The sequence below is a fragment of the Chiloscyllium plagiosum genome, chromosome 29 (assembly GCF_004010195.1).
Source record: "Chiloscyllium plagiosum isolate BGI_BamShark_2017 chromosome 29, ASM401019v2, whole genome shotgun sequence".
Taxonomy (NCBI): Eukaryota; Metazoa; Chordata; class Chondrichthyes; order Orectolobiformes; family Hemiscylliidae; genus Chiloscyllium; species Chiloscyllium plagiosum.
The window spans coordinates 48,094,072-48,106,189 of record NC_057738.1 but is presented as its reverse complement, the minus strand read 5'-3'; the positions used below and the strand labels follow the sequence as shown (position 1 = coordinate 48,106,189).

At 41.5% G+C, this 12,118-nt stretch overlaps 1 protein-coding gene across 1 annotated transcript in view; it reads right to left on the bottom strand.

Moving 5' to 3' along the window:
* Positions 1–12,118, bottom strand: part of LOC122564567 (alpha-taxilin-like) — an 88,821-nt gene that overhangs the window by 12,208 nt on the left and 64,495 nt on the right. Inside the window, exons 4-7 of the mRNA XM_043719657.1 lie at positions 10,971–11,165; positions 7,911–8,030; positions 7,277–7,351; positions 3,410–3,502 (exon numbers count right to left, since the gene is read on the bottom strand). Coding sequence (XP_043575592.1) covers positions 3,410–3,502; positions 7,277–7,351; positions 7,911–8,030; positions 10,971–11,165 — 483 coding nt within the window. The remainder of the gene's footprint in view (positions 1–3,409; positions 3,503–7,276; positions 7,352–7,910; positions 8,031–10,970; positions 11,166–12,118) is intronic.

Genomic DNA, 12,118 nt, shown 5'->3' with positions numbered 1-12,118 from the left:
TTCCATGTAAAGCAGGTTAAAATTGCTATATTGTTCAATTTTCTTGCTCTCACAGGTGAGAGGGGTGTCTTGCATGTTGATACTAAATTGCAGTAATCAGTCTGGTGAATTTTATCAACAAGCATTTGCCATTTTTCTTTACATTAGCACTAAGTAATAAATATCAACTTAATTCAGAACATAAAAACAGAATCCTACGATGACAAACTAAAAGATTTCTAGATTCAAATCCAAGTCTGAGCCCAGTCAGTGAATTTCAGCCAGGGTGTGAATAGAGATATTACAATTCACCAAAGTCCTCTTGGGCCTGAAACACTTGGAAAAATTTACATGATCAAACACAGGTGGCTAACTATTAATAAAACATTCCAGGGTATTTTACAGGCGTGTTAAAAGATTAAGCATGTTCAGAATTCAAAGGGGCTTTGGGAAAGTAAATAAGGTGACGAATCGAGTACACACATAATCAGAGTCCTACAGCACTGAACCAGGCACTTTGGCTCAAACTGGGCCATGCTGACCAAAATGTCCATCCACACTAACCCCATTTCCCTGCACTTGGCCCATATTCTTCAAATCCTTTCCTATCCATGTATTTGTCCAAATGCCTTTTAAATGTTGTTAATGTACCCACCTCAACCAGTTCCATTGGCAGCTCATTTCATATGCATACCACCCTCAGGTTCCCTTTTATTCTTTCCCCTCTAACCTTAAACTGATACCCTCTAGTCCTTGATTCCCTAATCCTGGGACAAAAACTGACTGCATTCACCCTGTCCATGCCTGTCATGATCTTATACGCCTCTAAGGTCCTCCCTGAGTCGCCTATGCTCTGAACAGAAAGATCCTAGCTTGTCCAACCTCTCCCTATAACTCAGGCCATGAAGTCCAGGCAACATCTTTGTAAATTTCTTCTGCACTCTTTCCAATTTAATAATATTCTTCCTATAACAAGGTGACCAAATACTCCAAGTGCAGCCTCATCAACGTCATGCAACATGACTTCCCAACTTTTATACTCAATGCCCTGACTGATGAAGGCCTGTGCTCCAAAAACCACCTTCACTGCCCTACCCACCTGTAACTCCACTTTCAGAGAACTGTGAACCTGAACTCCAAGATCCCACTGTTCCACTACACTCCTTAAGGCCTACCATTCACTATGAAACTCCTACTTTGATTTGACTTTCCAAAATGTAAGACTTCACACTTATCTATGTTAAACTCCATTGGCCACTTCTCAGCCCATTTCCCCAGATGACAAGGTCCTGCTGCAATTTCTGATAACTTCCCTCAATGTCCACAAAACCTCGTATTTTAGTGTCATCTGCAAACTTACTAATCATGCCATGGATGGATAACTAAACAGCAATGTGCCCAGCACTGACCCCAGAGGCACTCCACTAGTCAAAGGCCTCCAGTCCGACAAGCAACCTTCCACCATTACCCTCTGCTTTCTACCATTTAGCCAATTTTGTATCCAGTTTGTCAGCGGATTTTAATTTTCCTAATATAGACTGGGATTGCCAGAGCATTAAGGGCTTAGATAAGGTGGTATTTGTTAAGTGCATTCAGAAAAGATTCCTCGAGCAATATATAGAGGATCCTACTTGGGAAGGGGCAAAACGTGACCTATTCTTGGGAAACAAGGCAGGGAACAGTAGGGGAGCACTTTGGGACCAGTGACTATAGTTCTGCTAATTTTAAAATAGTTATAAAGAGGGACAAAACTGGTCTACAGGTTCAAGTTCTAAATTTGGGCAAGATGAATTGTGATGGAATTGGACAGGACCTTGCAGGGGTTGATTGGAGTAATTTGTTTACAGACAAAAGGACCTCTGGCAAGTGAGAGGCCTTTAACAGTGGTTCAAGGGCTTTATATGTTCCTGTGAGGATGAAGGGCAAGGTTGGCAGGAATAGGGAACCCTGAATGACATGAGATATTGAGGCTTTGATCAGAAAAAAGGAGAATTGACTCAGGTACAGGCAGCTGGGATCAAAGGATTCCGTGGAGGTATACAGGGAATACAGGAGTTCACTGAAGGAGGAAATCAGGAGGGCGAAAAGTAGACACGAGCTAGTCTTGGCTGAGAAGAAATGGGTGAATCCAAAGAGGTAGTTTAAGTATATTAAAGGAAAAAGAATAACTAGGGAGAGAATAGAGCCCCTCCAGGACAGAAGTGGACATTTATGTGTAGAACCGCAGGAAATGGGCGAGGTTTTCGATTGATATGTCTCCTCTGTGTTTACCATGGAGAAAGACAAAGACGTGGGAACTTGGGGAAGTTAGTGCTAATATCTTGGACAGTCCATATCACAGTAGAAGTGGTGTTGGATGTTTAGAACGTAAGAGGGAGGATAAATCTCCTTGCCTGACCAGGTATATCCAAGAACATGGCAAGGGGTTAGAGAAGAAATTGCACCGGGGCCCTGGCTGATATCTTTGCATTGTCGTTAGCCATCGGTGAGGTCCCAGAAGACTGGAGGGTAGTGAATGCTGTGCCTTTATTCAAGAAGGGCTGCAAAGGAAAGCCTGGGAACTATAGACAAGTAAGCTTAACATCTGTGATGAGTAAGTTACTTGAAAAGATTCTGAGATAAGATATACATGCATTTGGAAAGGCAGGATTTGATTAGGAGTCGTCAGCATGGCTTTGTGCATGGGAGATCATGCCTCAGATTTGTTACAGTTCATTTTTGAAGTGACCACGAAGGTTAACGAGGGCAGGGTGGTAGATTTCAGTAAGGCTTTTGATAAGATTCCACGTGATAGACTGCTCTGGAAGGTGGGTTGCATAACTCCCTGCTTATTAGTTCCTCTAAGTCCCATTGACTATTTGGGGGCCTAGTACAACCCCAATAACGTTGCCATTCCCTTCTTATTTCTTAGTTCCACCCACAAAGTCTCACTGGATGACCCTTCAGTTATTTCATCTTTGATTACTGCTATAGTATTCAACTTAATCAAAAATGCAATTCCCTCTCCCCTCTTTCCACCATCTGTCTCACCTAAAGCACTTGTACCCTGGCACATTAAGCTGCCAGTCCTGTCCCTCCCTTAACCATGTTTCTGTAAGGGCTAGAATATCCCAGTCCTAGGCACGTATCCATGCCCTGGGTTCATCTTAAAAATATAATAAACATAATAAAAAACAGAAGAATTGCAGGTATTGGAAATCCGAAAAACAGAAATTGCTGGTACATCTCAGCAGGTCTGGCAGCATCTGTGCAGAGAAATTAGAGTTAACGTTTTGGGTCCAGTGACCCTTATTCAGAACTAGTCGTGTATAGGAAAAGGTACGCATGTTGAAGACAGATGGTGTTTTGGAGGGGGGTTAGTGGTGGTGGTGATGGTTAAACAGCCCCTCAAAATTTAAAATATTAAAAAATTCAACAAAGTAACCTGTACCTTTTCCATCTCTTGTTTGAAGGTTGTGAAAACTTCATTACTTTTTGAAAGTGTAGCTTGGAATTCTTCAAACTTTCCAGTGTATAATGCCAGCTGATAAAATACAAAGCAGTAAAAAAAAGCTGCATAAACAAAGCATTGGAACTGCAAGTAGAACTGGCTCTCAGATCCTTCTTATTGCATGTGAATATTCTTAAAAATGTCTCAGCATTTCCTCAATATTAACATCAATTTTGTAGCAATTATTTTCTTTGCTGAATTAACATTCAGTTAACGTGCACGTGTAAGTTTTTTAAAAAGAAATAGTTGTTCCCTGTAAGGCTCAAAAGAATGGACTGTAAGCGGAGATACTGGGGTGTGTTGGAAAGAAAAAAGGACAAGAAGAGATTTGGAGAAATCCATCTTATTGATATCACAGGATGTATATAGTTTATAAAAATTAGCATTATGACTGAGTATACCTGCAAACAAGCAAAGATCCATGAATATCATTGTTTCCATTTGAGGGGTGGATTATCAACAGTAGAACATTCAGGAAATAATGCTTTGATTTATTTATTGTCATGTGGATTTTGTTACCAAATACAATGAAAACTGTTGTGTAGTGTCACCATTCTTCTGCGCCATCTTAAAACACAGAAAAATAAACCAAAACATAGAATATAAAGGCAGAAAAATAAAGAAAAAGAAAGTGTCAAACTTTACAGTCCTTGTTCAGTGCTCTGCTATGGACCACGGGCCTGGTGGGGTCAGGTACAAGTCTCCTCACGGTGTTGGCGCTGCAACGAGAGTCGCTATGCTTCAGCGCCATCTCGCCTCCACTAACACCCACGTCACTGGACAGTCCTCGCTGGAACCCACCAATGCTGCTAGGTACCGCACTGGCCAAAACTTTACTCCACCACTGCCACAAGTTCACTTCAGGCCCACCTTGCCGTTCCAGCTGGGTCTCATCCTGGACCCAAATATGCATCTGTCTCCATGAATCTGTGATGGATGCAGACACTGCCAGGAAATCAAACATGCCTCCAATGATGGCGCCGCCATGTTTCTGCACTGGGCTCACTCACCATGACCAAGCTCTTCAACAATGAGGAAGTAAAATAAGAGAGAAAATGAAACGAGATGAGACAGAATAAGATAAAAGAAAGAAAACAAAAAGCGGACAAGACCAGGCTTAGAAACCCTTTTCCACCACCATTTTACTGGAAGGTGATTGAGGGTGATTTAGCGGTTTGAATCAGAAATTGGCTAGCTGAAAGATGACAGAGGGTGGTGGTTGATGGGAAATGTTCATCTTGGAGTTCAGTTACTAGTAGTGTATTGGTGCCACTTATGTTTGTCCTTTTTATAAATTACCTAGATGAGGACATAGAAGGATGGGTTAGTAAATTTGTGGATGACACTAAGTTTGGTGGAGTTGTTGGCAGTGCCGAAGGATGTTGCAGGTTACAGAAGAACATATGCAGGTTGCAGAGCTGGGCTGAGAGGTGGCAAATGGAGTGTAATGCGGAAAATGTGAGGCGATTCACTCTGGAAGGAGCAACTGGAATAAAGACTTCTGAGCTAATGACAAGACTCTTGGCAGTGTAGTTGAGCATAGAGATCTTTGTGTCCAAGTACATAGATCCTTGAAAGTTGCCACCCAGGTTGATCGGATTGTGAAGGCAGCATACGGTGCATTAGCTTTTAATGGAAGAGGGATTGAGTTTCAGAGCCACGAGGTCATGCAGCAGCTGTACAAAACTCTGGTGCAGTCGCACTTGGAGTATCGTGTACAGCTCTGGTCACCGCATTACAGGAAGGATGTGGAAAGTTTGGAAAGGGTTCAGAGGAGATTTACTAGGATGTTGTGTGGTATGGAGGGAAGGTCTTAAGAAAGGCTGAGAGACTTGATGCTGCTTTCGTTAGAGAGAAGGTTGAGAAGTGACTTAATTGAGACATATAAGATAATCAGAGGGATAGATAGTGTGGACAGTGAGAGACTTTTTCCTCAGGTGGTGATGGCTAGCATAAAGAGACATAGCTTTAAATTGAGTGGTGATGGATATAGGACAGATGTCAGAGGTAGTTTCTTTACTCAGAATAGTAGGGATACTGCCTGCAACATTCATAGACTCGCCAACTTTAAGGGCAGTTAAATGGGCATTGGATGAAAATGGAATAATGTAGGATAGATGGGCTTCAGATTGATTTCACAGGTTGATGCAACTCCGAGGGCTGAAGGGCCTGTACTGCACTGTAAAGTTCTATGTTTTATGACCTACTTACAGGATCCGTATCCCTTTATTTCCTTCATATTCATGTATTTGCCCAGGTGCTTCTTAAATGCTGCTACTGTGTCTGCTTCCACCACTACCTCTGTCAGCGCATTCCAGACACTCAGCACACTGAGTGAAAAATATGCATCTCACACCTTTTTTAAAGTTCCCTGCACCTTGAACCTGTATCCACTAGTAATTGACCTCTCCACATTGGGGAAAAAGCCCCATACTTTCCACTCTATCCATGCCATTCACAATCTTATAAACCTCCATCAGTTGCCCCTCAACCTCCTGCACTCCAGTGAAAACAAATCCAGTCAAGCCAAACTTTCTTCATAGCGAAAATTCCTCATACCAGGCAACATCCTGGTAAACCGTTTTTGTACCTTCTCCAAAGCATCCACATCTTTCTAGTAGTGTGGTGACCAGAACCGTACACAATATTCCAAGTGTGACCTAACTCAAGTTCTATAAAGCTGCAGCATAACTTGCTTGTCGTACTCAATGTCTCGGGCAGGCAGATTGTCAAGGATGAGGACAAGTATGATTTTCCCTCTTGTTGGTTCCCTCACCACCTCCCTCAGACCTAATCTAACAGCAATGTACTTTGGGACTTGGCCAACTCGATCAGTAGCACTGCTGCCCAGTAACTTCTGTTGGTAGGCATGGAATTCCCCCAAGCACAGATATTTTGCATGTCTGCCACCTTTAGTGCCTCCTCCATGTGGTATTCAACATGAAGAGCAGAATCATCAGCTGATGGGGTGCAATACGTGGTAATCAGCAAGAGGCTTCCTTGCCCATGTTTGAACTGATGCCACAAGACGTCATGGGATCCAAAGTCAATGTTGAGGACTCCTAGGGCAACTCCATCCTACGGTGTCCCTATCTCTGCTGGATAGGCCTGCTGTCGCTTGACTAAATCTGAGAAAACTCTTACAATTTTACCATTAGCTCAGGTTGAGGAGAACTTTGCAGGGTTGACAGGGCAGAATTCGCCATTGCTTTTTATAGAAATCATGTGAAAGGATGTGTGGTAAAAGCAGGAGATCGATACTAAATAATGATGTTCATTTGAAGACCCGGTGCAGATAAGATGGGCTGAGCGGTCTCTTTTGCACCATAACATTTGTGAAATTTTAAACCTCTCATCATAGAATAATGCCACTAAGAGACCAAGTTATTGAAACTTCATTAAACGCTTCCACTTGCTGTACATTCAAAATAGCAAAGCAAATGTCAAGGTACTTTCCAAGTCCTTTGCATTAATTAACCATCTAACTTAACTAAATATCATCCAAAGGCATTGTGGTTTTATTTTTCCTTCAATACTACCTTAACTGGACAAGCAGTTCAGCATTTGATGCACGTAGCGCATAGAGTTTTTAACCCTTCATAATCATCAATTTAATAGATCAAGATACATTTTTGGGAATTGCGCACATGACCATTGTTCTACTCTTGCCAATTTTCATCATCCACACCACATTTACTCATTTGATACAATGAAAGAATTTACTGTATTCTCTTTAGCTTTTCTGTCTACTAAATTGTGTTAAAAACACCTTTAGTCATATCAAAAAATACTCAACAAAGACCATACCTGCTGTTTTAGATGAACTTCCTGCTGTTTCATGAGCTCACACATCCTTTGGCTCTCCACTGTCTCCTTTAACAACTGCAATTGAAGATAAAAGGATGAATTGCAATGAATATCTATATGAACTTGTGATGCTTGGTCCAAACTAAACCCTTTTTCAAATGCTGTTTTTTCTATTTGACGCTATTCCCATTTTCCCTCCCTCATGTCCTGGGTCTGCAAACTTGAGTACAAATGAAATATATTATCTTCAAAACTAGTTGAAGAAACACTATTGGCCTTTCCTTCCTCTCCTGAAACAAGGCATTAATCAAGGATCCTTAGTAGTACAGATAACTTCATCTCCTTCAACCCACTTCCTGAACACTGATCTTGAACATCTCCAATTAGACTTCTGCTCTCCTATCTGAAATAGCATCTAATTTGACTGACCATGGTGCACCTTTAACCATATTTTTCATGGAAGCTGACAACTTTACCATCCTTCATCAATGAAACTCTGCTATTGTTCAATATTGTGGGATTATTCTCATTCGGTTCTACTCTTCCCATATGTTCCTTCCGGAACCTCTTAAATACCAGTGGATTTGGGGAATGGAAGGACGGAGGCAAAAGATGACTAAATTTAACAACTCACATATTCTTTTTCTTTCTGGTGCCTCTCCTCTGCATCTTTCAGCAGTTCCTGTGCTTGCTGGAGTTTGGCGTCAATGAGTTGCTGCTGCAGGTCTTTGTGCTTAAATACCTTGTCAATATGCTGTGAACAGATACTTTTGTCAAACATTGAAGCCATAACGATGTGAAATCAACTGATGAGTTCCCAAATATGCTAATGCCATCGTATGTCATTTCCATGTCACTACTGTGACTGGTTGGTCGCTCCATGAATACTATTGCAAACCAGTGCTACATCAGTATAGTTCATTTGAGCAAACAATGCTATATTTGAGTACTTTCTTTGGACTTTAGGTACTTGTTTTTCTAATTCCCAGATAAAATTAGAAAACTACTGTTGTTATATGTTGGCTTATTGGTCTTGTACCATACCCTCATTTGTTCTGCCTGAAAGCTTACTGGAAACAGAAACTTAACAGATCAGGCAGAGAAACAGAGAATACAATGATTCTTCAGAATTGAAGCAAAATGGAATTGTGGTGGTTCTATGATGTTGAAGGAGGAGCAGCAAGTGGCACAAAAGAGGTGATCATGAAAACAGACAAAGCATTAGACCAAGGCAATGTCCCCTCAAATCTCTCCAGTATTACGCACATGGTGATTGGCATTGACACATTGACAGCAGTATTGACTTCCAGTTCTAGAAGTCACCAGGGCACAGGGGTCTCTGAGGTCTGCTCAGCTGGTAAGAAAGTTAGAAGCAACGCTGGTCCACGAGGTGTGTTAATAACAGAATAAAGGTCAACTCTGATTAAATCATTAAAAGAAAATACTGACACTTTGGGGAGTTAGGGTGGGGGAGGGATATTGAAACAGCAGACAGAGTTCACAATCTCAATTTGAAGAACTAAATGTTGCACAGTGTCTAAGCAAAACATTAGATGCTGTTCCTCCAGCTTGTATTGGGCTCCACTGAAACACTGCAGCAGGCCTAGGACAGAAACGTTAGCAAGCTCATGCACTGCAATGGCAATCTACCAAAAGATTGGGGTCATACTTAGGGAACTGAAGAGATTTCCCACAAAGTGGTAACCCAGTCTGTGTTTGGTCTCCCCAGTTTAGTAAATATGACACTTGAGCAACAAGTCTAGGAGTCCAGATTGAAAGAAGAACATCACTGCTTCATCAAAAAGCTGCATTTGGCACTCAGACAGGTGCTGCTCATAGACATGGAGACATTTCAGGTACAAGTGATGATTGTGGAGATTGGAAGGAACACCGCACAAGTGATGGTTGATGAGGTTAAGCTTCACAACTGAGCAGCAATCTGATTTTGACTTCAGGGTGAACATCAATGCTGGAACTGCAAAGCTATCATTATTTTAACTGGAGGTGGCTTGGGTTGTAAGTTCCTTCGCTAAAATGGCAAAACACTCATGCTTTCCCCTATATATTGCAGTTTTTGCTGGTATTGCAGGCTGCAACTTGAATGCCTGCAGACTGTGAATGAATTTAAAGAGACAATCTTGGTAGTTTGTTAATCTGTTGGGGGGGATCCTATTGCCTAAACTTACTGGATGACATTCAAACTACGAACTCCACGGTGCTGAGTTACAAATAGAGTGAAATTCTTTCATTCTTCACCAGAATATGGCACCATTTTGATAGTTTAAGAATAAGAGGAAAAACAAAAAGATGTAGCTTAATGAGAAGCCCATTTATGTTTGAGGTCTGAGCCAACTGGGCCAATTCACCTCCACCACACTGAGGAACAGTGTGCCCATTTCAATGCTGCTGTGATGCCTTCCTGTCACTGCCAGCCCCAGACCCAATCAATGAAGAAGTCACTGATCCTCAGGTGCCATCTTTCACCACTGGGCCTACCTTGTCTATATCGTCCCACTTCACTCTCCAGTGCAGTGACCTCACTCTCCATCCACTTCTTATTTCCACTGACACGTCCTGGAGTATTTCCAACTCAAGCTGGCAATCTAATTGTGTTGACACAAGTTGGGCCATCTTGTGTAAACTTGATTTTACACTCTACATATATAGTTATACAAAATGAAGGAGGTAAACCTAGCTAAGAAACATTTGCATAACATGCAGACAACTGCCGTGAAAATTGGTAACCATTCCAACAAAAGTTCTTTATCCTCTTATTTGCTGGTTTTCATCAAGCAATTCGAAGACAAGACAATCTAACTTTACAGTTTACAGGGCATAAGGGAGTGGACTAACTAGATCCTACAGCCTGGAAACAGCAAAGAATGAAAAATGGCTTCTTTGTATTCAATGCTTAAATTTTTAAACCAGGAAGGGAACAGATAATGCACAAGGCAATGTGTGATAACCGCTGGAAATGTGTTGCTGGAAAAGCGCAGCAGGTCAGGCAGCATCCAGGGAACAGGAGAATCGACGTTTCGGGCATAAGCCTGAAGAAGGGCTTATGCCCGAAACGTCGATTCTCCTGTTCCCTGGATGCTGCCTGACCTGCTGCGCTTTTCCAGCAACACATTTCCAGCTCTGATCTCCAGCATCTGCAGACCTCACTTTCTCCTCAATGTGTGATAACCACCAGTAATAGTTAGGTAATATGCAGCTCATGCCTTTATCATCTATTATTATGCTGCAAGTCAAAATTATAATCTTCTGAACAGATACAAGTAAAGACTGATGGTCACTTTACATTTTACCATTTGCACTTGCGTAAGAGTTTAAGACAAAATTTCAAGATGAAAAGGGCTCAACATATACATGGATAACATTGCGAGGGATTGAAAACCCTGCATTTCTAGGGAACTGACACTAGTAACAGTTTCAGTAATTGCTAGCCATGGTTCTGAATTCAGCAGAGAACTGCTATCCCAGGTTACCTATTTCTGATTGAGAAAACAGCAGTTGTGAAAAGAATCACGAGACTGCTCCCACTGACCCAACTCCCAAAACAAGCATGAGTTTATGAAAAGCTAAGAAATTTTTGGTCAGGGGTCAAATTTTACAAAAGGTTAATGATAAGTTCAGTCCAGTATTTGCACTTGTTCCAGTAAGTATTATAATTTTAGCTGTTTATTTTTCTTACCTCCTCTCTCAACTCATACTGTTCTATCAGTTTCTTCAGTTTCTCTGCCAGTTCCATATTCTCCTGGCGCAGTTTGGAATTCCTTTCATTATGTTGTTCCATTTGCGTCTGGATATCATTTAGAGTGACCTGGAAGTGAGAAGTGATCTCTTTGCGCTTCTCTTCTTCATCTCTTCCACGTTGAACCCCTTCTTCCTGTGGGAACGTTTTGCAATATTGACAAAATTTCTAATATTCCACTATTTTGCTCAGCAAAATGACAAGGACGTAATTGCACAGTCTGGCTTTACTTAGTGCACATTTCATATCGTATTACATATATACAGCAAAATTCAGCCAATAGCTCAGAGACTAGAATAATTGTTGCTAATATGGAGAATACCCAAAATCATCTGGGGTATCAAAAGCTGACATCATGCAGAAAAGATTATTTTTATTACACCACCTCAGCAAATACAACTATTTTACTATACTGAACAGTATTTTGGTTACACAATAAACAGGTTGCAGAACATCATTAATTTTAGACTTTTTTTTTGGGGGGGGGGTAAGGGTGAGAGGAGATGGTCATGGTGGAGTGTTTTTGCAGAGGCCTCTGCCCAGTCGTGTGTCACAAGGATCAGTGCTGGGTCCACTGCTTTTTGTCATTTATGTAAATGACTTAGATGTGAATGTAGGAGGTATTGGTTGTGCAGTAGACAGTGAAAGTGGTTACCCCAAAGCGCAACAGGACTTTGATCAGTTGGGCTGATGGGCTGTGGAATTTAATTTAGATAACTGTGAGGTGTTGCATTTTGGTAAGGCAAATCGGGGCAGGACTTGTACACTTAATCTTATAGTCTTGGGGAGCGTTACTGAACAAAAGATCTTGGAGTGCAGGCAGAATCACAGGTAGACAAGGTAGTGGAGGTGTTGTTTGGTACACTTGCCTTTATTGGTCAGTGCATTAAGTACAGAAGTCAGGAAGTCATGTTAAGGGTGTACAGGATACTGGTTAGGTCACTTTTGGAATACTGCATGCAATTCTGGTCCCCCTGCTATAGGAAAGATGTTGTTAAACTTGAAAGGATGCAGAAGTGATTTATAAAGGATGTTGCGGGAGTTGGAGAGTTTAAACCACAGGGAGAGGCTGAATAAGTCGGGGCTAG